Genomic DNA, 23,648 nt, shown 5'->3' with positions numbered 1-23,648 from the left:
TCAGCATAATGTTTTTTTGGAAAGGCAAAGGGAAACTATGCCATATGTTCACTTAAGCCTTAATTTTATGTAAAACTGGTCTCTTTTTTCCTCTTTGACATAGCTAAATGCCCTTTTCTTCACAGTTCACTTTATTTATTTGTTCTCCCTATCTCCATATGTTCATGTGTATTGTTTACAACCATGTCCACTGCTATGAATGAGAAGTGAAAAATAACACACTGCATTTTGACATAACCAGGTAAGTGCCATTAGTATAATCCTAAGAGCCTTTTATTACTCTTGTCCAAAGTGGAGGCACTTTTGTGGAGACTCTGTTTAAGCAGCCATTTTGAAAGTGACAATCAAAACATAAAAGCCTTCACAAGCACTCTCCGCTGGCAATTCATTTTTCCATAGGCTAGCAAACCTGTTTTGCAGGGATACTGTGGTATGAGAGGAAAAATACCACCAAGTGTAAAATGATGCCAACCCAGGTCAAGGAAGCCAAACAGCTTGTTTTTAAAAGGCTTGCCCAAAAAGGTGCACAGGTTCTGGCAAAACAAATGTATGTTGACAACAGGTGATCAAAAAGACAATCTGAGGAGCAGATTCCTAAAACCGTTAAAACAAACAATAAGATTTTCTTGAAATGTATCAGGAACAGAAAACTGGCCAGGAAAGTGGTCGGGATGTTGGATGACAAAGGAGGGAAATAATTGCTTAAGGAAGATTGGCACTGTCTTCCTTGGTTGATACTGAAAAGCACTTATTGAATGTAATGACAGCCCATTCCAGAAAGAAAGAATTAAACTGCATTCCTTGGATGTGTGCTTTTACAATCCTAAACATAGTCTAGTAACATTCTGGTAGCATAGTCCTCTTGGAATACATCTTGTAACAGATACCTGGGCTGGAACAAAATCGTTCCATTTGTTAATGAAAGTTTCTGAGTGCATAGTATGTTACACTAGACCACTGAAGAAGGCCTGGGGGCCTAAACACGTTTGGAAGTGGTTTTAGATTATTGACCCTGTATTTGTTTCCATAAAAGCTTGTTTGTAATATATGAATAGTGCTTTGTAATAAATATAATTTATTATTTAATTGCATTTTATTTCACCCAACCTTTTGGGTACCCAAATATGGGGCTACACCAGAGCTGCTGTTTTTCAGAAAAGTAACTGAAGTATTGAGTCAAATAAAGGCAAAAACAGAGGAAGTTCTAGGGCAACTGGGACAATTAAAAACCAATAGGTTTTCATGTCCTGATGGCATATCCTCAAGGGTTCTTAAATAATTCAAATGTGAAATTGTTGGTCTTACCAATATTTACAAGTTGTCACTAAAAACTTGCCTCACTCTGTGCTTTCCTGAAGGGGGGCGAGTCGGCTTAGGAGCTGATATGACCCCACAACAGCGTACGTGCCTGGTTATCCGAGGACAATGGGCACACGCCACCACAGAGGGCATCCCCACTGGCCCCAGGATGCCAAGCCACAGCGCGGGGCTTGGGCACCGGCAGGGCCTTCCGCCGGCATTCCCCTGGCACAAATCCCCGCACTGGCATCCCAGGAGGTGTTTACAGGGTGTTCTGGGTGGCAGAGCTGCCTTTAGGCAGCTTCCAAATTCCTTTCTGGGAACGCCTCCTGGGATGCCAGCGGTCCTGCACCCCCTTTTTAGGTGGTGCAGGCCCGCTTTCCCCTCTTGGGGAAAAAAGTCTTTCCCCCTGTTTTTATTTTGGAAAAAAAGGCCTTTTCCCCTTCCGCAGTAGCTGGGAAGCCTCTGAGGTGGCTCCTCAACTGCGCCGCCCCAGTCGCCACGGTCCTCCCCTCAGGAATGGGCTCTTAACTGGAGAGCTGGAAAGTAGCAAACAAATTGCTAGTTTTAAAAAAGGACTCCAGAGAGGATCCAGGAAATTATAGACCAGTTAATTAACATATGTACTTTGTAAATTAATATAAACTGTTACTGCATTGTTACTGCAAAATTACCTGTGCAATCCTACTACACCTTGCCTAAAAAACTGTAGCTTTCACCGACTACCCTGTAATCCTAGTCCTATTGCATTGCTCATTGGATGGCTTATGCTGTATGATTGCATTGTTCTCTTATTCTGTAATCTAATTTGAGTCTCAACAAGAAAGGTGGTTTATGAATAAATTAAATATAGCTTTATTAAGTACATTGAGTAACAAAGCCTGCAGAGGGGAAGTCACCATGGCTCCTGCACAGGGAAAGGGAAGTCCTGTCTTACTAGCCTTTTGGAGTTCTTTTTTAAGGGTTATCAAGCATGTGGATAAGAAAGATCCAGTAGAGGTTATGTTAGGGTTGCCAACCTCCAGGAAGTAGCTGGAGATCTCCTGCTATTACAACTGATCTCCAGCTGATAGAGATCAGTTAACCTGGAGAAAATGGCCACTTTGGTAATTGGACTCTATGGCATTGAAGCCCCTCCCCTCCCCAAATCCCACCCTCCTCAGGCTCCACCCCATAAACCTCCTGCCGGTGGCGAAGAGGGACCTGCCAACCCTAGGTTATGTACTTGGACTCCCAATAGGCTTTTGAGACATTCTTATGACAATCATTTTTTGAGAATTAGCATTAATCCTGCATGAATTCTTAAAGCAATCTCTCTCTCTCCCTCTCCCTCTCTATTAACCAAAAAAGAAAAAAAGAAAATTAAAACTCCATAAAACAAAACAACAAAAAACCTCCATAGGAACATCAGCGAAGAAATTACAAACCTACACTTGTTGTAAGCGTGGAATATTCCCATTGTAATCTAATACCAGCTAGTGTCAACCTATTATAGCCATAAATTAATGAGGCTCCTAATGTATTTTCATTGGGAGGTTGAGCAGTCAAACTCATTTAGTTAGTGAAAACTACAAAAATCACTTTCTTGTAAAATCTGAGACTAGAGGCTTCAGTGAACTAATGATCACAGCATGAGCCGTTTTACATACCACTGAAAATAAAGATCACCTGTAAATGTAAAATTTGCACTGCATAAATTGTGCATTAGCAAGCTCTCACCTGTAAAAGCATCTCTTCTTTCCCTGTTCTAAGAAAAGATAGTGATGACATGAATAGTTTACAAAATTGTCAATGTAAGGAACATAATGAATATTGCTCTACTAAGATTTTAATGGCATCATGATCCACCTCGGGCGTAAACACCAAGAAAACATGTTACTTACATGGCTTTTTGGCTGGCTGAACTAGCTGAGGATTCAAATACGGGCTGTTCTCTGCATCTATTCTGCGCTTATACTTTTGGCGACCACCACGTACTCTGTCTAGGCGCACTCCTAAAAGAGATAAAAAGAAACAGAGATACATTGTAACACATTTGTAGGAAAATGCCTTATGTAATCGTTTTCCCTCCCACACAATGAGAAAAATTGGAGAAAAGCTGGGGAAACCTCAGGAGGTGTTATGAATACACCACGATGCTGTGGAGAAGCAGGGGGGGGGGACATTTTCCCAAAGCACTGAACACGGTGAGATAACCCATGTGGAAATGGACATAGTATGTGAATTCTGAATTATCTACTGAGAATTTTCAAGTATATTTGAATCACAGGCCTAAAGGGGTCATACCTTGAACTCTTATGACATTAAACACTACAGTAAAAATAACATTTGCTAGGTGACAATCAAGTTATATATTGGAATGTTTATAAATTCTGCAGTACTGAAATTAATCTAGAAAGGAAAATAAAAGGATAAAAAAACGGGTTCTCTCACACAGAAGCAAGGCCTTAGTTGCGAGTGCTAAATAAGTCTGAATTTTTCCAATAGTGCATCAGTAGGTACAATACAAGTGAAACTAAAAATTCATCAAGAGATGCAAAATGCATGCCCATTAGCCCAGCAAATTTCTGAAAACAGAATCCTAAGTCATCAAAAAAGATAAAAGCGATGCCTTACATTAAAGCTTTCCTGCTCTACTGCTGAATTAACAATTAGCAAGGGAAAGACCTTTTTTCCCCCCTCCTGATAGCTATCTGAACTTTGAAGCATATTACTGAGTGTGGTACAGGAGACCTTAAAAGGCATCCACCTATCTGCCTTCAGTTAACACATATATAAAGGAATACAATTTATAGTTCTGAGAAAAAGCACATGCCTCATCAGTCTAGACTAGAGCAAGAAAATAAGGAACAGGATCTAAAGGACAGTGAAACTAGCACCCTGATTGTAAGGAGACTTTAGACTACTGAACAGCAGAGATCCCCTACCACACGGCACATGTTAAACTGCTTTGGAACTGGGGTAAGTTTCAAAGGCAGTTTGCAATATGGCACACCGGTCAGCTGTTCTAAAAAAAAATCAAGTCAAAATGCCTCTGGGTCAAGGACAGACTGGGATAAAAAAAAATGGCCCGTGAGCAATTTGTGGTGTCAGCAGCCTGCAGGGACCACTTGGCATTAGGGTTGCCAACCTCCAGGTAATAGCAGAATATCTCCTGCTATTATAACTGATCTCCAGCAGATAGAGATCAGTTCCCCTGGAGAAAATGGCTGCTTTGGCCATTGGACTCTATGGCATTTAGGTCCCTCCCCTCCCAAACCCCGCCTTCCTCAGGTTCCGCCCCACAAATATCCCGCCGATAGCGAAGAGGGACCTGGCAACCCTACTTGGCACGGCCCCCGGTTGGGGCGAACAGGCTTTGGCTATCCATTGCCTCTGCCTGCATCGCTGCTGGCTGGCATGGGAGTAATAATCGGCGGGGAACCTCAGCTCATGGACATGGTTTATTTTTAAAGCCTTACAGGGTCTGGGACCATTGTACCTTTGGGACCGCCTCTCCTGATACACCGCCCCCCCCCAAAGAGCTCTATGCTCCACTGGTAATCTGCTGGTGGTCCCCGGCCCAAAGAGTGTGCGGCTGTCCTCAACAAGGGCCAGGGCTTTTTCGGCCCTGGCCCCGGCCTGGTGGAATAGCCTTCCTAGTGACATCAAGGCCTGCGGTACCTCAAGGAGTTCCGCAGGGCCTGTAAAACGGAACTATTCCGCCAGACCTATAACTGAAGGTAGCTGTAGGTTTATTACTGGCCATCATTACTGGCCTCCCCATCCTTCCCCCCACCCACTCTTGGCATCTGTGGGGGGGTTAACCTGCCGAAACCCAGTATACTGTGGTGTCTGAGTTGTTTTAAGGCCACCTGGTTTATGGTTTTAATGAGGTTTTAATAATTGTTCTATGGTTTTATGTATTTTAAAGGTTGTTATCCACCCTGAGCCCAGACTTGGCTGGGTATGAGGGTGGGCTAGAACTTTGAAAAGAACAAACAAATTAATAGATGCATTAATTTAGGGAAGGTTTATGCCACCAGAGGCCTGGTGTGAGCTGAGTGGCCCTGTGGTGCTGCTTACACTGCAGGCGACAGGCTTGGTTTATTCCTGCACTGGGCCTCTACCCAGCTCTGGGCTTCAACAAGTTGCTGACATAAACATGGTAGCTCTTTGGATCTTGGCTGCTATTTGAGATCCATGGGGGGAAATGGACAAGTGGTTAATTCTTGCTGGATGGAGATACAGTTGTGGAGTGCACCCACACCACTGTTGTGGAAAATCCATAACAGGCAACACCGCATTGATAAACACAAACTTTCCCATGCTTTCTAAAAAGCTTGCTATATAGGGTTGCCAGGTCCCTCTTCGCCACCGGCAGGAGGTTTTGGGGGTGAAGCCTGAGGAGGGTGGGGTTTCGGGAGGGGACGTCAATACCAGAGAGTCCAATTGTCAAAGTGGCCACTTTCTCCAGGCGAACTGATCTCTATCAGCTGGAGATCAGTTGTAATAGCAGGAGATCTTCTGCTTGTCATGAGTCAGCCTGCAGAGACCTCCTCTGATGAAGGGGAATTAGAAGCCAGAACAGAGGGACATCCTCAGGCAGAAGTCCCACAGGAACAACCACAGGGACTACAGCCTGCCAGAATAGAGGATCAGCCAAAGTCAGGAGATGACTTACCATGCCTGCAGCCTGCCAGCTCAAGGACTCCGGTTGGACCTGACCCCTTGCAACATGCAGTGTCTCCAGACAGAGGCCTCGCCAAGGCCACTGGAGCAGAGAAGAAAACAGGTCCGTCTGGCAATGCAGCAGAGACGGCAAAGTGCTAGACTGAAGGCTTTACAGAGGAACCTCCTCAGTAGCAGTGATGAGGAAGAGCAGGGCTGAAGCACCACCTGTGAACCCAGCCTCATCAGCATCAGCTGGCTCTGCTACAGCAGCAGGGGAAGGGATTTAAGCCATCAGTTCGGCTTGGCTGTTGTGCAAGCAACTTGTCACCAACCTCCTTGTGTACTGGCCTTGTTTCCCTGTTATCCTTTGGATTCCTGGTATCCTGACTTCTTGGACTGGCTTTGACTAACGCCTTGGACTTCCCTTGCTGGTATTGAGACCTTGGACTTTGCCTGAACTGTGAATGACCTTGGACTGTTCCCCAGACTACGCTTCCAGCCCTCACTCCTTGCCTGCACCACGACACTGCTAGTATTTGGAGGTTGGCAACCCTATTGCTATACTGCCAGTGTTTCAAAGAGTAGGAAATGGTGTTTCCGTGTGAAACTCGGTGCCCTAATCTCTGCTATTTGCAAATACAAATTAGATCACACGTAAGAGGTGCCACGTTTTAATTGAATGTCTTCTGTCTGCCATTCTGAGAAAAGGTGAATGGAAATAAATGAGTCTGGCAAGACAGCCCTGAGCCTTACAATACCCAATATCTCATTATTTCTTAAAACTGTTATCTATAAACTGATGCTGACAAACCTTGAACCTTTATATGAGGAATAAAAGGACAGCCAACGATGCTACTTTAATCACGGGCCCCTTCACTGTAATCAATGCAAACCTGATTCTCGTTCTTTTTAAAGTTGCTTTTATCCAGAAGATTCAACAACATCAAAGTTCAAAATTTACATCCCACCGGGAAATGCTCTCAGGTAAGCATGAAGAGGATCGCAGCATTATGGTCCCTTCCAAACCTTGCATTTAAATGGGACTTAAATATGCTTTCCTACCAAAATCTCAAAGCCATGTTAGGTTTATTTGTTTAATGACTCCAAAAGAACAACAACATTTTTGCCGGCAAAAGAGCTCTCTTAATTGGCCCAGTGTAGAGATTCAGAAAAGGATGTTCGAACTTCCCAGCAGTTCCCACACCTCTTACAAATGTGCTGCTGAGGATCATGGACACAGAACGCGAATATATCCCTCTCCTGATTACCTGCAGCATAAACTACGGTAGTTTATGCATGGGTACTCTCACTCATGTTCGCCCCCGGTCGGCCTCGGTTGTTCCTTTGAGTTATGCATGAGTTTTCTGTCCATTAGAGATGACCTCGCTGCCAGCCCTTGCAATGTCCAGGTCTTCCCATTCCTCTGTTAACCTGACTTTACCATCTTTCCTGAGCAAAGCCCGGGTGAAATCCCCATGCATAAGGCAAAGTGCAGGGCACACAAGCTTAGTTTCACTCACAGCCAATTACAAAGCAGCATGTCCACAGGCGGGGACTGAAATACTTCCTGCTTCCTCAGAGCTCTTTCTGAGCAGAAGAAAATCTTTTTAAAACTGAGGCTTGGATTTCTCCTCCCCCCCTCTTCCTTTCAGATTGCTCGATTTTTTATGTCGTTGTTCTTAAAATGCTTTTTTATGTGGCAATTGGGTTGGGGGGGATTTTCTCTCGCAGTGAGCACTACAAGTAAGCCAATTACAAAGCAGCATTTAAAGGGGCAAGACTTGATTTGATCTTGGAGACTGCTGGTGAAGAGATTCCCAACAGGACAGTATGGGTCCAGCAAGCAATGAACCTCAAGTCAAACTCCCATGCATAAATGACCTATGTCAGCACCACTGCTGCTCAAGAGGCAACCTAGGCATGTTGGGAATGCCAGCACTGTGTTGCTGTGACCACTTACCCATGATAAATCCTTATGCCCCATGCGGCGTTGCAATAGTGCAGGGAACATGGGAGGCTGCTCTGAAAACTGAGCCTTTCTCATGTAGGCTTTCTAAGATTAAACTTTATCATCTCCCAGCTAAACCTCAACTGCAAGTAATTAACCACATAATAGAAAGCCCATTTCAAAACAGCATTTTTAAAAAGGAAAAGGCTATAGCAATGGTCAGGAACAGCGTTACTTAATACTGTGTAAAACCTATCTGAGTTTGAAGAACATGACCAAGCAAACTATGTTTTCTCACAGAAAAGCTCATGCCCACCATAGGAATCTGGATAGCTAACAGGCATCCTACTAGTAAAGGGTAACACATTATTAGGGTTGCCAGGTGCCCGGTGGGCAAACCCCCGGTAATTTACCCCTCTGCCCGCTGACCACCTGAGGGTCAGTGGGCAAACGTGCACGTGCGTGTACACACCAAGCGCACGGCACTTCCGGTTTACAACCAGAAGTGCCGCCTCGTGAGGGCCCTTTTCCTCTTAGTTTGAGTGGTAAAGGGCCGCTTTACCACTCAAACTAAAAGGAAAAGGCCCCTCACGAGGCGGCACTTCCAGTTGTAAACCAGAAGTGACGCGCATGCGCGTTGGTGCTCACGCGCACACAATCTCGACCTCAGCCCCATAGCCTCTTGCTGGAGAAGAGGGGGGACCTGACAGCCCTACACATCATTCACATTTTCACAGCAGATAGGAGGCACTGAAAGTGTTATGTATGTACATAATTGGGCGATATGCAGGAGGAAACTTAGAAGCTTGAGTCTCGGACGAAGGATCCTAACCACTGCACGCGCCATTGGCCCAAACCAGCACGGGCCATTGGCCCTAAGCCGGCACACGCCATTGGCGACCCGGGGTTGTTCCCCCCTATCATGGATCAGGGGGGGAGTGGCTGCGGGCGGCCAGGGGGGCATATAAGCAGGGTCGTTTGCACTGTGTTCTTCAGTTCAATTCAGTTCTTCACTACAATAAAGCGTTGTTGTTGGAACTCCGTCTCGACCTCGTGTGTCCTCCCCACGCGGACTTAACAGAAAGAGTATGCCTGAACCCTTCAACTGCATCCTTACAGTCAGGATGGGCCCAACCTATCTGAATCCTCCAGTCTCCTTCAGACTGTATTGCGCTCAGACTCAATCAGAATTGTCATGTAGTACCACTTCAGACGGGAGGCATAATACTTTTTTTTTAGATGCACCCATGTTAAGAGCCAATGAAAAAGCAGCTTGAACAAAAGGATTGTACTAGCTGGGCCTTCCCTGAAGTACTAATTTGTTATGTGCAGGGAATCATTAATGTGAAAGATTATCAACCACCGACCTGAATGCTGGTGAAAAGCTAAAGGATATAGTACTTCTGAATGTATAGCTTGGTTGACTGATCAAGCTGCTTTTTGCTAATGTCCATCTACACTACCAGGAGTCAACCAGGTTCCACCAGGCTATGCCCAATCCATGACTTCCATGCAATACACCTCAGTCTCCTGGGCCTTGTTATGAAGAGCAGGTCTCTTCTTAAACTGCAACCTGACTCTAATAAATCAAGCTTTATGACCAGATCAATGCTAAGTCTGGCCTAACAACTGACAACTGACAAGAGCTCCAGCACTGAAGACCCTGGAAATATCTCAGAGTGAGCTCTGAGAGTACGGCTGCCAACATCCAGGTATTAACTGGAGATCTCCTGCTATTACAACTGATCTCCATCAGATAAACAGTTCCCCTGGAGAAAATGGCCGCTTTGACAATTGGACTCCCCAAACCCCGCCCTCCTCAGGCTCCATCCCTAAAAACTCCCACTGGTGGTGAAGAAGAGGCAGGTTCTGAAACCTACTAGGATGGAGTTTAAATCAGATGATCTATGCACTGGGTTTGTAACAGAAGGAGATAAGAAGATAACTAAAAATTGAGTTGATGCCATTTGAAGGTCAAAAGTAGGCCTAGATTCTAGATTACATTGCCAAAGCTTTCCCAGTGAAAAGAATTCAAGTGATAAGCTAGTGACACCTCAAAAGAAAAAAAGTCTAACTGTTAAGTTCTGGACCATTTACCGGCAACTCACAAGAGATATGTGGAGATCGAAATAAAATTCATTACAGTAATCCGACTGTGAAGTACTGATAGCATGAAATCAGGATCTCCGTACCAGCTTCGGAAATAATATGCAGCTAAGCAGTATTTCATTTCAGAACCTGGAAGCAGGAGCATTTATTGTAGGATCCAGAAATCAAAGCAAAGATCAGAGTGGTTAACATGAGAAAGAGCACCACATATCTGACCACACCGTGAAAAGTTTACGTTTATTCTTCTGAGAGACAGAAGGCATTCATTAAAGCAATGGGCCAGAACTGCATGCTTAGGATGATCAAGCTAAATGTTCACACTTGCTGTAAGAATAAGAAAAGTTGGTTTTTATATGCCAATTTTCTTTACCTTTTAAGGAGAATCAAACCAGCTTACAATCTCCTTCCCTTCCTCTCCCCACAACAGACACCTTATGAGGTAGGTGAGGCTCAGAGAGTTCTGAGAGAACTGTGACTAGCCCAAGGTGATTCAGCTGGCTTCATATGTAGGAGTGGGGAAACAAACCTGTTTCACCAAATTAGAGTCCACTGCTCTTTAACCACTACACCACACTGGCAAACACCTGCACTGCACAATGCTTTCTTTGGAGACTAGAAATATTCATTCAGTTCATCTGATCTCCCACAAATCACATATATCCTGAATGAGCTTGTACTGGGCCTCTGCCTGGAACCTGGAATACAGAGACAGAGAAAGAATCAGGTCCAGGGCAAACTCATGGGCCATGGCTCAGTGGCAGAGCATCTGCTAGCAATGCAGAAGTTTCCAGGTTCAATCTCTAAGATCTACAGTTAAAAGAGTCAGTGTGTGAAAGTTTTTAGGGATGGAGCCTGAGGAGGGTGGGGTTTGGGGAGTCCAATTGTCAAAGCGGCCATTTTCTCCAGGGGAACTGTTTATCTGATGGAGATCAGTTGTAATAGCAGGAGATCTCCAGTTAATACCTGGATGTTGCACACGGACTACAATACAGCCTTGAGAAAGAGAGAAAGAGACATTATTGGTCAGCCGCCATCAGCTGACTACGGAGGAGCCCAGTGCTTATACAACACAGAGGATCGCAGCAAGTGAATGTGTTGCTGTAGAGACTTGTGTGACTCTGATGAACAGTAATTCGATCCTGTCTCTTTATAGTTATTTGATAAGCTTGTATTAGTTGTAATATTACAAGGTTTCTTTGTTTATAATGATGATTCTGTGAACTGGAAGTACTTGTCTATGTGAGCATAAGAAAAATATTTATAAAAATAACAAAAGGAATTTTTGTGGCTGCGTGTTGAAATATTGTGTGATAACAGGAGATTTAGCCAAATACCTGAATGTTGGCAGCCGTACTCTCAGAGCTCACTGAGATGTACTTTCAGGGGGGAAGCTTTTTCCATACCCTAGAGCAAACTAGAGGCACAGAAATGCAGGGCTTTTTTGTGGTGGGCCTCACCAGTACTGAGTACTACTAGCACCTCTTGGGAAGGGGACTCTCCCAAGTGCTGAGGGCAGAACTGGTGGAAACTGGGGCAACCCTATACATTAATACCGGCACCTTTTTTAAAACAACAAGAACAACAACAAAAGCACTACACATGTGAGACTGTAATGGAACATAAGCTAGAATCATTGTGACAAAATGAATACTCAGGGTAAAAACAGACCACCATTCAACTCATGGAGCCACCAACTAAGTGGTGAGTTATGCATCCTTCCCAACAGTTGAGAGGGAGTTGTAATACTCATTTGATTGTTTGGCTAGAAACATCCTGATACATTTTAACTAATTGGTGATTATGAATTATTTACCAGTATCCATCTTCAATTTGTCTCACTTGTGAATGTTTTTCTCCCCAAATGGTTCCATTTTGCTGGCATGATCCATGACTTTTTTCATTCAAATAGTATATGCATGGATAAAGCAGAATTCTACAACTAAAGAGTGCTTTCAATGTAAGAAAAGGGTTATTTGATACCAGTGACATAAGTTGTTTTCTGCTTAAATATTATACTAGTCACGGTCTCCTGGAAGCCTCATATTGCAGCTCCTATTATATAAGCATTAGGTAGCTGCTAGAGTAGACAGTATGGAGCTATATGGTACAATTGTATGCCTCAATATGGCATCTTCATATGCTGACATAATAAAGTACAGAATAATAAATAACCATGGCAGTGCCATGGTTCACGTGTTCACATACCACTGGAATTACAAGGCAGCCAGTGACAGCAATGCAAAACAAATTTCTAAATACAAGGGCATAAATTATTGTGCATAAATTAAAGCTATTATATAATTTTAATGGCCTCAACTGTTATTTTAATAAAATAAACAATGCCAATTGCCCACCAATTTGTTTTCAACTCAAATAATAAATATCCATGAGTCCACCAATTTGTTCTCAAGCCAGAAAAAATCAATATCCGCTTCACCAGCCAAGAACATAAATGCAGCCAGGGAAATAAAGCAGCCATGGCCAACTGGAGCAAAAAATTCTTCATTGATCAGTTCACACAAAAGGAGTGAAATGAAGCAGGACATTACTCTTCCTCAGCCTGTCTATCATCTTCGTGCCTTTCCATGCATTGGTCAGAATACCAAAGGGCGGGAGCAACTGTACTTCTTACTGAGCAACTGGACAGAATCTTTTCTTATGATGCACACTACAAAATCTACACAACAAATCAGTTTCAAATCTACACAACAAATTAGCTGATTTGGTCACTCTTCTGAGCAGAAGAGTGACCATACATAACCATTCAGACAGCCTGTAGCTCCCTGTTGTGATGTTTTTACTTGGCTTCCACAAAACAGAAATTCTAAAGTGACTGGCCCTCAGAAAGTTAATTGTGGCAATAAATGTTAATTTTATTCATTTAATATACACTCTACAATTGGCCATCAAATCAAAGCCATATTAAGAGATTATGAAGCAAATATAAAATTGTGCTCTGAGATGAGATATAAGGAAATAATTATAACTTCACAGTTCAGACCACTCAAAAGGAGGCCAACTAAACATGCCTAGTCTTATAGTACTTGGAAACAATCCTCTTCTCTAATCAAATTAGATCTACAAGAAACCTGCTGGGTGACTTTGGGACAGTCACAGTTCTCTTTGAACTCTCTCAGCCCCACCTACCTCAGAAGGTGCGTGTTGTGGGGAGAGGAAGGGATTGTGATTGTAAGACGCTTTGACACTCCTTAAGGTAGAGAAAAGTGGGGTATAAAAGCCAACTCATCTTCTTCAAACTGTAGTATCTTTTTAATGACTTGTATTCCTACTTATCAAATGACAAACTTATTTTGGTTTTGTTTATGTCACCATAACCATCCCCTCAACTAGCAGATAGCAGACCTGGTAGATCAACACTTGAGCATAAGATAATGGAGTAACTGCCTTTTTGTGGCAGGACTTCCACACCTTTATAATACTTCCTTGAAAGGCAGAAATTCAGCAGGTGAAGCTTTCCCCATTGCCCCATCTACATGCTGGGAAAAGATAAATGTTAATTATTTACCTGCCCATCTAGCAGCTGTTAGGAGGAACCCTGAGAAGAAATGTGCAGGCTGTAGCAAACGAATATAGTAACCATTCCATTTTAGTACCCTGGTGTTCCCCTTCTATAATTTTCTGTCCAATAATATCAGGTAAATTGATTTTAGATAAATTTAGAAAAACCTATCACTCGAATCCATCTAAAATAGGATGCCACATGCAGTCCAATCCTATGGTTGTTTACTCAGAAGGAGTAACTGACCTCAGGGGGGCTTTCTCCAAAGTAAGAATGCACAGTATTTCTTTCTTGGTTCATTTAAAACAATGGGACTAACACTGCAATCCTAAACAGAATTATATCCTTGATTTATTTCAGTGGACTTAGAAGAGTGTCGCTTCATTTAGGATTGTTTGCTGTGAATTGGGTTGAATAAATGTTGCAGCAGTTATACAGAAGGCATGATACTGTCAAATATTGCATATTCTAAATGAATATATAACGAAGAGCTTTAATCTGACCAAAAAATGTCAATTCTTTGGGCAAGGGGGTTAATAAATTACAGATCATTGTTTTGAAAAAAACAGGCAGGGTGATTTACTACAAACTTATATCCATTACAGTTTCAGCAGATGTATATCAGATTGTGTAGGCGAGAACAAATTGTTCTTATTAGGATACATGAATATGTATGCAATTTTAGCCAGATTAAGTTAAATGAAATTTAAAAAAAAGAAAAGACAAACAGGTCAATAAATGTTGTCATGAGATATATTCTTTTTCAACACATAGGTTCAGATATGTTATTTAAGTCATCTTTGGAAGGAACACATTGGTGACTGAAATGGAAGAGTAACTGTCAAAAACAACAATAGAAACAATGGGAAGTTGTGCAGGCAGCACTTAGTAAATTTTAGGTAACTACCTAAAAATTGTCAAATTTAAAAAAAATAGCAATGCTATTGTGAGCAGAAATCCTGTGTGAAGGATGAATTGCAAATGCATTATTCTAACCACAGCCTTTCTTGAAATAACAGCTGGTAGTTTCTCTTTTGTGCTTCTCCGTTTGTTTTGTTTGAGGGAAATCAATGAATTTTGGACTGGTACAATTTAACATAGGCACAACAAATTTTTACGTATGTGTTTTCTTCTGTGCATTATGAAAAGCTCTGTGGGGAATAACTGAATACAGAGCCTCTGCCTAATTAAGTAGATCGGCAAGACTTTACCGGATCAAATGTATAGAAATACCCCAACTGTGCACAAACCAATGAAAGAATACACGCATGCAGCACATTGGCCAGTAAGAACAGCACTTTGCTGCAGGAATGCGGAGTGACTGGGAGGGACTGGGTGCAGTCTCTCGCAGAAGATAATTTTGTTCACTAACTTATCCATTTGGGTCAGGGTCCAATTGTATTGCCATGGACTGAATCAGTCAATGGAACCTGAATCCCCTTTAGGAGCTCAAATGTCATCTCAAGGTCATAGCTGCCACCACCTGCCATCTTCACAACCAGCTCTTGGTATGGCAAGTTGCAGGTCATATTGTCTGTGTCAAGTGCTGTCAAGTTGCAGCCGACTTATGGCGACCCAAGCAAGGGGCTTTCACGGCAAGTGAGAAGCAGAGGTGGTTTGCCATTGCCTTCCTCTGCAGAGTCTTCCTTGGAGGTCTCCCTTCCAAGTACTGACCCTGCTTAGCTTGAGATCTGAAGAGTGATTACTACAAACCAGCCTTACAGTTGTGACCTAAACACCTGTATTGCTACAAATTTTCTTCTTACATATATATCACCAATTTGGAGAGAAGCATACACACTTCCTACACCATAAGGACATCATTTGGGTTTTCCACAGCAGGCATCAACATGGCCCAGAGCTGTAGTAACTAATAATTTTATTTTAAGAAGCATCAATTTACTGATCACGCAGGACCATAGTCTTCACATCTATGAAAAAAAGTTTATATTGTCATTTTAACCATGATGCCTTGCATAAAATTGGTCCCACATGTGTAAAGCACCTCCCACAGCTGGAAGCTTTGCTTATGTTAGAAAACTGCTCGATCCCAAAGGAAAAATTTGGACGTCTTTGCCCTTCATTACAATACTCAATGTATGGCTCTGACTGACTATACAAAAGAACCAAAAGACCCCTACAGGATAATCCCACCCTTAAATAGGCTGACAGGTATGGCGGCAAGTGCATGTTTTACCCTGATGTTATTGGAGGAATGTGACAACAGTATGAATACTGACAATATCTGAAACAGAAACAGACGGGACCATACTCATCACAGTAGAAGAAAGGAGTTAGCAGCTGCAGAACAAGCCTGCAACCATCCTATGTCTAGCAAAATTATATGTCACTTACAAGCAACATCAGTATGTTTTCTGGGGGGAAAACAGTCAGGCACATGTTTATTGGGGAAAATCAAAGCAGACGGCAATAAAGATGGATCTCTTGAGGAAGACCCTGGGGTTGGAATGCCAGCTCTCTATTAATCTATGATCTTAGACTCCTTAACATTTTTAGTATTTTCTGATATTGTTTCTCATACTTTGATGTCTTTAAAGATGTAAGAGAGTTATCTAACCATTGTTTAGGCACATTTGTTTCTGGAACAATATTTTTACCGGTTTCTTCCCTTCTCCCTGCTCCTTTCATCTAAAGTTATTTCAATGTTTGTATGTGAAAATGCAGATTAAGTTTCCACGATTACTGTGTATAACTCATTCTCTTATCTTTATCAGGTGCCCCATTTCTCCACTAATGCCTTTCCCACATTCTCATGTTCTTCTTGTCTAACTTTTTGTTTCTTTAGGGTTTATTTTTTCCAGCTCTATATGTGTTTTGGCCCCTCTAGTAGTTGATTCAACATGACACAGCTTTAAATGAAGAGTATCTCCCTGCAGATTTAAATGGAAGTTTTTTTATGCTCTATTTAAAGCTGCATGATGTTGAATTGACCACTAGAGGGAGCAAAACACATGCAGAACAGACCCCCGCCCCCAAGAAACAGAAAGTTAGATGTGAGGAACCTGAGAATTTAGAAAAGCCCTCTGAAGAAGAGAGACAGTATAAGTCATCAAAATAAACCTATCGTATTTTTCGCTCCATAAGAAGCACTTTTTTCCTCCTCAAAAGTGAGGGGAAATGTCTGTGCGTCTTATGGAGCGAATGTGCGCACAGAGCCGGCTGGGCGCACTGGAATGACTCGAGCCGGCTCTGTGCGCCCCATTCCAGTGCGCCCAGCCGCCTCCCAGCTGGCTGTCGGGGCGGGGAAAGCCGGCTTGCGTCGTTCCAGCGCGCCAGCCGGCTTGCCCCGCCCCGCCCGCCTCCCAGCTGGCAGTGACTAGGTGTGACTTATGCAGCGGTGCGTCCTATGGAGCAAAAAATACGGTAATTTGCTTTGAAAACACTCACTGGTTTGAGAAGAGAAGGAGGTTGGGCAGGAGGTAGCAAATTTGAGCAAGAAACAAGGGTGTGGGCCAAAGGGAGCCACAATGCTTGTGCTTCTGGAAGCCACTAGCATAACACAAAAATGGGCACTAGCAAATGTTTTTATTCCAATGGTGCTATAGAAGACAGCAAACATTTACTGAATTAATAATTCTACATGTTTTGCACTAGCTTCATCAGGGAGATCTAGTAAAGTCATCCATTGCGCCAATGACTTGTTTGCCTCCCCCTCCCCCCTGCTTCATGGAACACAAAGGTCGTTTATGCATGGGTACTTTCACTCACATTCGCCCCTGGTCTGTCTTGGTTGTTTCTTGGTGTTATGCATGAGTTTTCTGTCCATTAGAGATGACCTCGCTGCCAGCCCTCGCAATGTCCAGGTCTTTCCATTCCTCTGTTAACCCAACTCTTCCATCTTCCCTGAGCAAAGCCCAGGTGAAATTCCCATGCATAAGGCAAAGTGTGGGGCACACAAGCTTGGTTTTGCTCACAGTCAATTACAAAGTAACATGTCCAGAGGCGGGGACTGAAATACTTTTTAAGGCTTTTTAAAACCGAGGCTTGGATTTCTCCCCCACCCCCTTTAGATTGCTCCGGTTTTTTTCTTTCTTAAAATGCTTTTTTATGCAGCAATTGGGCTGGGGGGCGGCTTTTTCTCTCACAGTAAGCATTACAAATAAGCAAATTCAATGCAACATTTAAAGGGACAGGGACTTGATTTGAGCTTGGAGACTGCCAGTTCATAGATTCCCAACAGGAAAGTGTGGGTCCAGGTAAACCTCCCATACATAAATGACCAAAGTGTCTTGTTGATCCATAAGTCACAGAATATTTATCTGGGGCAACCTTTCCAGAACATGCAGACCCAGTGAATTCCTAAATTTAGGATTCATAGCATCTGTTTTTCACTGATCAGCAATCCGCTACAGGTGAACTAAGGTCATGCATGGAACAGATCAACTTAGTATTGTGAGATGACAGTTTGATATTAAAGATAGATCAATATACTAAAGAGTATTTGTAGCCTTGCCAAATAAGCTGCAATGGCATTGAACTGCTGTTTGGTAGGAAATAAGGAGACTAGATTTAGCTTTCCCTCCACCCCTACCTGACAAACAACTGGCCAGTGCAATTGCACCTTATTTCACAGGGCTGTGCATACAGACGGATAAACCAGAATTGCTGGTAGTTAATATAGTCTGTTATATGCACAATGTATTGAGACCATCCAAGATACTCTCTAGAGTCCTATGGTTCCTTTAGGGTTGCCAATATCCAGGTGGTGGCTGGAGATCTCCAGCTATTACAACTGGGGAGGTGAGGAACTAAATGTTGGCAGAAGCTCAAATGGGAGAGGTTAAGTGATAGAAAAGAGATGCTCAAAACATCTGGGTCTACTCCACATGAACACATGAAGCTGCCTTATACTGAATCAGACCCTTAGTCCATCAAAGTCAGTATTGTCTACTAAGACTGCCAGCAGCTCCCCAGGGTCTCAAGCAGAGGTCTTTCACATCAGCTACCTGCTTAGTCCCTTTAACTGGAGATGCCGGGGATTGAACCAGGGACCTTCTGCATGCAAAGCAGATGCTCTACCATTGAACCACAGCCTTTCCAAAAGTAGTTTTCCAGAGCTACATATTCAAAGGTATTTCTTTAAATTTCCATGGGGCTTCACAGAATAGAAGGTCCCCAACCCAAGGAGTTCACAAATCAAAAATCCCACTATATTTCTGGGCGCCTAGTTCTACCACTGAATTTGTAAGAATAACACATGCATATAATGGGCTCTGTACTTATACAGATTGATTATTTATTGTTTGTTTAAAATATTTATACCTCACATGCTCAATAAAAATATTTCTGAGGTGGTTTCCAATAACAGCCCTATAATTATAGGTAGCTTTGTTAATATATACTGTAGTAAGTATACTTATATAACCAAGTAAGTCACATACCGTATATACCCGTGTATAAGCCGACCCGCGTATAAGCCGAGGTGCCTAATTTCTCCCCCAAAATGGGGGAAAATTAGGCACCCGCGTATAAGTTGAGGGTCAGCTTATAACCCCTCCCCCCAGCAGGCTTACCTTAGATCCAGGTGCGCAGGCAGGCAGCGCCCCCCCCCCCCCCGCAGCCCAGGAGGCCCCGCAGGCCGCTCCTAGGCCGCTCCAGGCCCGGCGAAGGCGGCGGCAGCGGTGGGCCCCCCCGCGGCCACAGAAGGCCCTCCCAGGCCGGTGCTGGCTGGGGGGAGCCGCATGCACCCAGCGGGGGCGGCGGCGCGGCCTTCCAGCGGCTGCAGGAGGCCCTCCCAGACCGATGCCAGCCGGGAGGAGCTGGGCACGCCCGGCAGCAATGGTGGCACGGGCCTCCAGTGGCCGCAGAAGGCCCTCACAGGCCAGTCCTGGCCGGGGGGAGCTGTGTGCCCGGTGGTGGCGGTGGCGAGGCCTTCCCGCGGCTGCAGAAGGCCCCCCCAGGGTGCTCCTGACCAGGGGAAGCCGAGCGGGCCCGGCGGCGATGGCGGCGGCGGCAGTGGTAAGTTCCCCCCTCCCTCCTTCCTCCCTCCCTCCTCTACCGTATTGACCCGCATATAAGTCGAGGGCGGCTTTTTCAGCCCTTTTTTGGGGCTGAAAAACTCGGCTTATACGCAAGTATATACGGTATTTAGAAATTTTTCTCCTTCCTATTTAATATTGGAGGGGAGTTAATTTCTCATATATTCACTTGGTTTCAGAGAATTCCATAACAAGTATTTTTTTAAGATTCTGCAGGGAAAACATAATAGTTGGCAACACTGTTATTCCTTTAAGTGTACAAATAAATAGCCTGCCAATGATATAAGTTGATTTTGTGTCCTGTGTTCAGCAGACCAAATTCTGCGGTTCTTAATCGAGGAACAGAGTGAAACCTCCCACTAAAAACGTGTTGATGGAAAATTCTGATTGCCTGTTATTTTCAGTATAAATAATATCCAAGAAATGCAAGCCATGTTAATTAATACAACATTATTATTAGTATCCGTGCTGTTTATCTTTCTTTCATTGTTATTCTTAATTTCTGTAGTTAAAACGTTATGTGTGCTTTTGTCAAGTGTGAGATATTTTACACAAACACACACTAAATAAATCACTTTGCCAAGTTAATCTAAACAGCTGAAATGAAACTTTTGCTCTTTTAATTAAACCAGAATGTGTGTTGTTTATATGTGTGTGTGTGTGTGTGTGTGTACACATACATTGAAAAAAGGAAATTTGAAAATCGACATGAAGCCTGGTTGCTGTTTACTAGAAAGCCAGAGATGGTCTATAAAATCATTTCAGGTCTCAATTTGAATTTCACAGCAGCTTTGAAATTTATAAGTACCAAAGTGACAATTAGCTCTTTATTTCCCCCCCTACCGATAATTCAAAAGGTTTTGCTTTGTGAATATTGTCTTCTCTACACAAAAGTGTTTGGGATTTTATATTGGCTTGGAGAGGGAAGATAAACCTTAATGAAGACTGAAATGCAGTAAAAAGAAAAGGAAAAAATAACCAAACAAAACATAATCTACTGTATCCAATGATGACAAATATAACACTATCCCTGGATTGCTCTTCTTCTCTCCCCCCACCCTGCTAAGTAATGGGCTTATAAGAGTGTTATGCATTTGGGAATGAGTAGCTGTTGAATGAGACAACATTCAGGTCCAAATTCAGCATGTTTTCTTTGCCTAGATGAGATGCCATCAACAATTACTACAGCACATCTTTACATCCCTCTTCAAAGGAACATAGGTGGTTTATTGAGCTACATGTTGCTTATATGTTGGTGTAACTTTGACTGGTAGTGCAGAGGGTCCAAACACAATCTCTCTGGGCCCAGTACAAGCCGCTAACGTGTTCTCCCCACTCCACACACTTTCATTCATTTTGAAAGAAAATGTACTATTACATATTCTGAAATAATGGAACAGGCTTAACGTTTCTCAAACTGAGGAACATGGACTCCTGCCCGTGTGTGAGGGCATTCCAGAGGGTCTCGCTTTATAGTGCCAGGAAGAAATGCTTGGGACAGCAGCCAACTATATCACCAAAACAGTAGACTGTCTACTGCGCTTAGCTTTTCAGTGCCCCCCTCCGGCAACAGCTGCCTGAACTCTAGCCCGCTCTTCCCATCAGACCCCTGAAAACTGGGGCAGAAATGTTTTTGAAGGTTGAGAGAAGGGGAGAATGCAACCTCCCGAGGCTGTCACCATCCCCTCAAACCAGACCTGACAGTGTTAGAAAGCAGCTGTGTTGATGTCCATCTTTGGCTTGTGTATCTCTATCCATCAGACACATGTGTTTGCAATAGAGTAGGAAAGGGGAGAAGACTGCAAGAATGAATAGCTTGTACATGTTTCATTATAGGAGTGTTTGGTTATAGGGAAACAGGTGTATACTAGACAGGAAAAGAAATCTTGAACAGTTCCCGCTTCTAAGTACAACCTTAATAGCAAAATACTACCAGAGGGAAAGATAATTGGAGTGGAACCCATTCTATAGCAATTCCATTATTATTTGATCTGTGATCCACACCTTCCAGATCTCTTCTCCCTAGTGTATGTAGAGAGATTTTTTTTCATTTGTGGGTGCACAGTTCTGTGATCCTGAAATTCTAGGGGTTTGTTGAAACTGAGGGGTTTTTTTCCTTCCCTCCCTTTTAAAGGTCTGTGAGTGATTCAGTCATCAATGGAAAAGTATACCCAGGTCTTTGGTAAGGAATTATGATATGAAATATGTGGATTCTTTAAACACATGACTCACGGAAACACGAAGCCATAGGTCTCCATTAACAGACAATGGGCAACTTTAACAAATACTTTTCTCAGATCCCAGAATTGCTGGATTATGGAAGTGTACATCCGTGTGTGTGTGTGTGTGTGTGTGTAAAGTGCCGTCAAGTTGCAGCCGACTTATGGCAACCCCTTTTGGGGGTTTTCATGGCAAGAGACTAACAGAGGTGGTTTGCCAGTGCCTTCCTCTGCACTAGGGCTGTTGATTCGGTTCGGCCTGAACTGAAAAACAGCCGAATTTCCCCTGATTCGGTGGTTTTTAGTTCAGGACGAACCAAACTCAAAAATGGCGGGAAAATGGGGGGGCCGAATTCAGCGAGTTAGGGAGTTCACGAATAAATTCGGCAAATTCGGGGCGCAGCAGCATAACTGTCAGTAAGCCGCATTCTCCCCCGGCCAATCGGTGGCCAAGCTGGGTCTTCTTCTGGCCAATCAGTCAGGATTGAGTACTGGAAGAATCAGCTGCTGTGCAGCTCAGCCGGGGAGAGAAAGAGAGAGAAATCCTCATGGGGGGGGGGTGCGTGTGCACATTCGCTCCTTTCCGTGGCTGCAGGGGGCGCATTTTTGGAGGTAGAGACCCCAAACTTTCAGCGGAGCTTCAGACGAGCCTTCTTAAGAGACCCCCCAAGTTTTGTAAACATTGGGTCAGGGGGTCCCAAGATATGGGCTTTCCCCTTTTCCCTATTGGGATGAATGGATCACCGGATCCTATATGCATCTCCAGAGCAGCAAATCCAAGGCAAAACCTCCCATGCTTAAATAGAATCATATTGGATAACCCAGTCCTCCCAGCCCCTACTGATGGAACAGAAGACAGCCACAGTAAGACCCCTTTGGGGGCTTTAATCTATAATTTTTCTCCTGTGTGTGTGTGTGGGGGGGGAAAGCAGAGTCTCTGTGTGTGTGGGGAGGGAGCAGTTTCTGTGGGTGGGTGGGGGGAAGCCAAAGGGGGCTTTCGCCCATTCTGCCTGGGGTGTGTGTGCCCCCTCGAGTCTCTCTCTCCCTGGTTTGAGGGGGGGCTTCAGTTGTGTGTCCTCAGGTTTTCCCTCATTCATAAGATCGGTTAGGTCTATTTTGATGCTTGTTCAAAACTGGTTTTCAAATGGTGACTTAAAGAATGCATTTGCCTGGTCCCGAGTCCGATGCAAAAGGGGAAATTCCACCTCTCCTGCTCATTATGCATAGTTAGCTGCCTCTGTCCCTTTCCATGGTTTGCAAACTCCCAGGTGTCAGGTGTTGCTTTGCATGGTTGCAAATGTGTTGCTTTGCAGTTGTGTTGCTTTGCAGTTGTGTTGCTTTGCAAACTTCTTTGCACCCCGCAGCTCAGCTGTTTGTCGGGGCTGGGAGCTTTGTGCATGGGTGGCAAGCTCTGCTCAGAGATGCACATTAAGGGTGGGGGGGACCCTTTTCAGGGCCCATATCTCAGCCTTCCCTGACCCAATCTTTACAAAACTTGGGGGGTCTTGCAAGAAGGGTCCTTTGAAGCTCCACTGAAAGTTTGGGACCTCTACCCCCAAAAATGCCCCCCCGGAGCCGCAGAAAGGCGTGGTTGTGTTTTTAATGGCTTTATTCGGCCGAACTTTCCCCCCAACTTTGAATTTGCGCCGAATTGCACAGAGTCGAAGCGGGGGAGTTCGGACTTCGGCATATCCCGAATCCAGATGGGCCAAATTTGGCCGAATCCGAACTATACCGATTTTTTTTTTCAACAGCCCTACTCTGCACAGCAACCCTGGACTTTCTTGGTGGTCTCCCATCCAAATACTAACCAGGACTGACCCTGCTTAGCTTCTGAGATCTGAGATCAGCCTAGCCTGGGCCATCCAGGTCAGGGCATACATCCATAGAGCTAAATAAAT

At 43.8% G+C, this 23,648-nt stretch overlaps 1 protein-coding gene across 5 annotated transcripts in view; it reads right to left on the bottom strand.

The window, feature by feature from the left end:
* ESRRG (estrogen related receptor gamma) overlaps positions 1–23,648 on the bottom strand; it is a 516,565-nt gene that overhangs the window by 79,415 nt on the left and 413,502 nt on the right. For all 5 annotated transcript variants that reach the window (XM_056852765.1, XM_056852766.1, XM_056852764.1 and 2 more), the window contains one exon: positions 3,183–3,293. In XM_056852765.1, the coding sequence (XP_056708743.1) occupies positions 3,183–3,293 (111 nt within the window). The remainder of the gene's footprint in view (positions 1–3,182; positions 3,294–23,648) is intronic.

The sequence above is a fragment of the Euleptes europaea genome, chromosome 7 (assembly GCF_029931775.1).
Source record: "Euleptes europaea isolate rEulEur1 chromosome 7, rEulEur1.hap1, whole genome shotgun sequence".
NCBI classification, from domain to species: domain Eukaryota; kingdom Metazoa; phylum Chordata; class Lepidosauria; order Squamata; family Sphaerodactylidae; genus Euleptes; species Euleptes europaea.
The sequence above is the reverse complement of the archived record's forward strand: the minus strand, read 5'-3'. Positions and strand labels throughout refer to the sequence as shown.